The sequence below is a fragment of the Gadus macrocephalus genome, chromosome 3, assembly GCF_031168955.1.
Source record: "Gadus macrocephalus chromosome 3, ASM3116895v1".
In the NCBI taxonomy this organism is placed as follows: Eukaryota; Metazoa; Chordata; class Actinopteri; order Gadiformes; family Gadidae; genus Gadus; species Gadus macrocephalus.
Genome location: NC_082384.1, coordinates 22,784,728 through 22,790,248, shown reverse-complemented (window position 1 = coordinate 22,790,248; position 5,521 = coordinate 22,784,728). Strand labels below are relative to the sequence as shown.

The 5,521-nt window shown below is 52.8% G+C and overlaps 1 protein-coding gene across 1 annotated transcript in view; it reads left to right on the top strand.

The window, feature by feature from the left end:
• The first annotated feature begins 1,647 nt into the window (after nt 1-1,647).
• fam184b (family with sequence similarity 184 member B) overlaps nt 1,648-5,521 on the top strand; it is a 16,341-nt gene continuing 12,467 nt past the window's right edge. Inside the window, exons 1-4 of the mRNA XM_060048063.1 lie at nt 1,648-2,164; nt 2,682-2,833; nt 3,859-4,404; nt 5,038-5,145. Coding sequence (XP_059904046.1) covers nt 3,892-4,404; nt 5,038-5,145 — 621 coding nt within the window. The 5' untranslated portion in view covers nt 1,648-2,164; nt 2,682-2,833; nt 3,859-3,891. The remainder of the gene's footprint in view (nt 2,165-2,681; nt 2,834-3,858; nt 4,405-5,037; nt 5,146-5,521) is intronic.

Sequence of the window (5,521 nt, the reverse complement as noted above, 5' to 3'; positions counted from 1 at the left end):
GGGAGGCAGGGAGAGAGCCATACATAGAGAGAATGAGAGTGAGAAGGAAGAGAGAGAGAGAGAGAGAGAGAGAGAAGAGAGGAGAGAGACAGAGAGAGAGAGAGAGAGAGGAGGAGAGAGAGAGAGAGAGAGAGAGAGAGAGAGAGAGAGAGAGAGACAGAGAGAGAGAGAGAGAGAGAGAGAGAGAGAGAGAGAGAGAGAGAGAGAGAGAGAGCGAGGGAGAGAGAGAGACAGAGACAGAGCGAGGGAGATCAAAGATTGTGAAAGTAATAGCAAGTGAGATGGGAAATAAAATGGGGGTGGTGGATCGAGAGACAAAGAGGGAGTGAGAGGAAGAGCGATACGCAGGACGGATCTGGATTGTCTAACCACAGGCTGCCATTCCTTGAGTGCTCGCGCCCTGCCAAACTGGCTGCTAATGAGTGGCTGGGGCAGGATACAGGCCCTGCACCACCATTACCGGCACGTGAGCAGCAGTAGGCGTCTGTGAACACTGACGCACAGCCAGACAACCCCAAGAGTCCGGCGTTAAGAGACTCCCCCAGCGCTGCCTTTGCTCCCTGCTGCCCTGTTTCCTCCTCCTGGCTGTTGGTACATGTTTGACGACGCTCTGTTTGTTTCATTTATTGTATTATGCACTCATTTATTGTAGCATAGCTTTCCTTCTTGACTTCTGCTCCAGCGCCTCCTTTATCTGTCTAGGGCGGGCTGGCTGGTGACCGCAAGGTTGCTAGTTCGATCCCCTGCTCCTCCCGACTTGAGGTGTCCCTGAGCAAGGCACCGGCACCTTATCTGCTCTTGGCGAGCTGGCTGTCGCCTTGCATTGCTGACGCTTCCGTCGGCGTGTGAATGTGTGCGTGAATGGGTGAATTGTAAAGCGCTTTGGATAAAAGTGCAATATAAATGCAGCCCATTTACCATGTGTGTCTCAAACCACAGGGTTTCCTCACGGTCGAAACCCAAACAATCGTGCATCAGCACAGATGCGTCGTTAACCGTGAGACAGAGAAGCCCCGGTCGCGTGTGTTGCGTTCGCCCTGACCCGATCGTTACAGCGTCGTGAGAAGAGTGTTATCGTATCGCTGCCATCTCCACCCTCTTTAATCAGACCAGAGAGAGCTGCAGTGTCTCAACGCGATGCTACCCCTCACACATGGCTTACACACGCAGCCACACTGGCCTGCTTGTAGGTTAATGCTTGGATCTGATCCTGTTGTTTTGAAGACGTACTTTATTGAAGGCTATATTCCACGGAATACAGCTTTTAAAAGGCAGCGGCACTTCAGGAATATTTTCAACATTCACATTTCTTCTTTTATCCTTTCATAAAAGATACTCAGGTCGTTTTTTAATGAAGTTTTGCTGTGCACGCAGTGCCACAATATATCTATGTTAGAAGCTTTTTCATGATAATACATAACAAGTTGCAATTGCAGCACTGAAATGTTATCTAATAAACCAGAGGAAAGGGGCTGGGGCTGGGAGGGCAGAGCTCCCGACGATGATGCCTTTTAAAATGGCACAATGGATTTAATCCCGTTAGTAGTAATAGGTTCTAGTAGTGAGTAGTAAAGTGCCATTAAGCATACAGTATGTACATACGCAGCATCATTCCATCAGTCTCCTCTTTCTGCATTGCACCTATGACTCTCCCTCCCTTTCTCCCTCTCTCTCTCTCTCTCTCTCTCTCTCTCTCTCTCTCTCTCTCTCTCTCTCTCTCTCTCTCTCTCTCTCTCTCTCTCTCTCTCTCTCTCTCTCCCTCTCACTCTCTCTCTCCCTCTCTCTCTCTGCCTCTCTCCATCCCTCCCTCGCTTGCTCTGCTCCCTCCTCCTCCCTGTATATCTCTCTCTCTCTCCCTCTCTCTCCCCTCCTCCCCGTCTCTCTCTCTGTCTCCCCCTCTCTGATTGTAAATCGCGGCCAAACTCCTTCTCCGTCTCGAGTCAACGACCGCACGGAGCATTCGTCTCCATCGAACGTCCTCCGTCCACCTACCTTCCACCCACTGTGCCGCCGCCATGTTGTTCTCAGGACCTGGAGGAGGAGCTTGAGCTGGGGCGGAGGCGTGTCTCTGAGGCAGAGGGCGGGGCTAAGCGTGCAGAGGAGGAGCTTGCCGTGGCCAAGGAGAGGCTACTGCTGCAGGAGGATGAACTGCAAAGCACAGCAGGTATAGCGGTCCTGCACGCTGACCTCTGACCTGTGACCTCCAACCTAACGACGAGGGGTACAGCATGCCGCTGAAAAGAAAAGCGACGTCCGTGTTGTAAACCAAACAAGTCAATAACAAGAAACCTGGAGTGATCATGGCCATCCAAAACATTTCTTTGGCAGCCAATGTGGCTGTATGCATTCAGATGTTTCTTTAGCGTGTTTATTAATGGGTGTTTGTGTGTGTGTGTGTGTGTGTGTGTGTGTCTGTGTGTCTGTGTGTGTGCGTTTGTCTGTCTGTGTCTGTGTTTGTGTGTGCGTGTGTGTGTGTTTGTGCGTGTGTGTGCGTGTCTGTGTGTGTATGTGTTTGTGTGTGCGTGTGTGTGTGTGTTTGTGCGTGTGTGTGCGTGTCTGTGTGTGTGTGTGTGTATGTGTTTGTGTGTGCGTGTGTGTGTGTTTGTGCTTGTGTGTGTGTGTGCGTGTCTGTCTGTGTGTGCCCGTGCGTGCGTGCGTGCCTGTGTGTGTGCGTGGGTCAGAGGAGTTGCTGAGCCGTAGAGGCTGCCAGGTGTGTGTGTGTGCGGAGCTGGAGGAGGTGCAGAACCAGCTGAGTCGGCTTCAGAGTCGGAACAGAGAGCTGGAGCTGCAGAGCAACGGCAAGAAGAGCGACCAGGCCCGGCAGATACGCCAGGTAGCACACACACACGCACACACACACACACACACACACACACACACACACACACACACACACACAGACGCACGCATACGCATGAACAAACACGCGTTTACATTTAGGGCATTTGGCAGATACTTTTATCCAAAGCGACTTACAACAAGCACTGACACTGATAGGCAGGTAGACAGATGGACCGACACACAGATGGACTCACAGACAGATGAACGCACCACACACACACACGCACACACACACACACACACACACACACACACACACACACACACACACACACACACACAGATATATAGTCTCCATGTTTTATCTCAAGCTTTACTTGACATTTTACAGTACTATATCAGCCCGAAGCCCAATGTGTGCACATTTCGATTTGTCTCACAACCCAAAAAACTAAAATAGAATCTCTGTGTTTTAGTCAAGGACAGCGCATGGCGTGCAGGCTTTATTCCTCCCTCGCTTCGGGAGGTCTCAAGTCTCTTTTAAAGCGTTGGTTCGTGTTCGTCCCAACACGGCTGCGTGCTTTGGCTTGTAGTGTTCCTGCATTTTAGGGTGCCCATCACAGGATGCTCTGTGTATTATAGTAATCAGCCTTTCAGGGTGCTGAGCAATTTTGGGCTCTTGGCGTATTAGTGTTCCCAGCGTTTTAGGGCTCTTAGAGATGTGTGAGGGGTGTGCGAGGGTCCTTAGATTCGGGGGCAAACCCTCTGCTGCTCAAGCTCGCCCTGAGCCGAAGCAGACTCTGTCCTTGTTGTGTTCACTAAAACACAAACCGCAGACTGTGTGTACAGATGTTCCGCCTGTTTGTTTGTGTGTGTGTGTGTGTGTGCGTGTGTGCATGTGTGCATGTGTGCGTGTGTCTGTCTGTTTGTCCGTGTGTCTCTGTGTGTGTGTGTGTGTGTGTGTGTGTGTGTGTGTGTGTGTGTGTGTGTGTGTGTGCGGTCGTTCTCGTGCGTGTGCGTGCTTGCGTGCGTGCACGTTTGCCCCGCGCCTGCTCATGTGCGTGCTGCACCCTGCAGCACGCCGAGGCCCTGTCCAGCCTGCGCTCGGAGATGGTGCGCGCCCAGACGGAGGAGCTGCGGCGCGTGCAGAAGCACGCCGACAACGAGCGGGACAAGCTGCAGAAGGAGCTGGAGCGCGAGCGGGACGCCCTGCAGCGGGAGCGGGAGCACGAGAAGGAGCAGACGGAGAAGGAGCGCCACCGGCTGCGTAAGGACCGCGACGAGGAGAAGCAGGCGCTGCTCAAGGAGGCGGAGGAACGCCGCGAGCGTCTGCGGCGGGAGGCGGACGAGGAGGCGGAGCGGCTGCGCATGGAGACGGAGGTGGAGCGGGTGCGCGTGCGCTCGCAGCTGGACGGCCACCGGGAGCAGCTGGAGGCGGAGAAGGGCCGGCTGCAGCAGGCGCTGGAGGAGGAGAAGAAGCGGCTGTGGGAGAAGGCGGAGGAGGACCGCCGGCGGCTGAAGGAGCAGGTGCGGCGGGCCATCGAGGAGGTGATGAGGAGGCACGCCGCCGAGCTGCAGTGCGTGCAGGAGGCGCTGAGCTCCGAGAGGAAGACCAACCAGGAGGTGGGTTGGTGGGCGGGGTCGCGCCCCCCCCTCGGGGCTTCGAGGAGGAGAAGGAGATTACGAGTAACGAGACGAATTGGTTGGAGATTCATTCATGAAGCTCTTTTTATGTTGTTCATCAGCAAGCGCTTATGAAACACTCGAATATTAGAACCTCGATAGATATATAGATAGATAGGAGCTTTATTAATCCGTCTGGAAGGTTCCCTCTGAAAATTGCACTTCCAGCAGCAGCAAACACTATGTTACAAATAGAATAAAAGCTAAAAACAAGTATAAATGTGCAAAAGTACAGAACGCAGCGATGTTTAATCTGCTGTGTCACATACATCTTTACAAAAATCGCAAAAATAACCTTTGTAATATTAAAGGTTGTTTCATACACGGGTGAATTCGGGTTAATTCAAAGATACTGTGATGAGGTGACAAAAGATAATAACAAATGTAAGATTCATTTGTTTCCCACAAAATGGGGAATAAATAACGAAAAAAATATTACCGTCAAAAATACGTATGTATCCATGTATGTATAACTATGAAATTTACTACCAGCTACCAGCGCGCTACCGCTAGCTGAAGCCGTGTTCACATGGAGCTAAACGGGGCGGGGGGTGTGTGTGTGGGGGGGGGCAGGTGTGCGCTCGTCTGGAGGAGGAGAGGAGGAGCAACGGGGAGCTGCGGCGCGGGCTAGAGAGAGAGAGGGAGGACCTGAGGTCACAGCTGCAGGACGCCACCAACGAGGTGAGTCATCCCCGTCACGACTTTCTGTCCGTCCGTCACGACCGAGCCCCGCCTACCGGTCGTTAGTCTGTCGCAACCGACGCCACGTCATCACCGTCACGACACAGTTACCGGTCGTTAGTCTGTCACATCCGACGCCACGTGATCACCGTCGCCGCTCGCTTACCATTAGTCTGTGACAACCGACCCCCTGCTTACTGGTCATTAGTCTGTTACAACCGTCATCACCGTAACGACTCGCTTACTGGTCGTTGGTCTGTTACAAACGACCCCACGTCATCTAAGTCACGACCCTCTTACTGGTCGTAAGTCTGTTACAACCGACCCCACGTCATCACCGTGACAACTCACTTACCGGTCGTTAGTCTGTCACAAC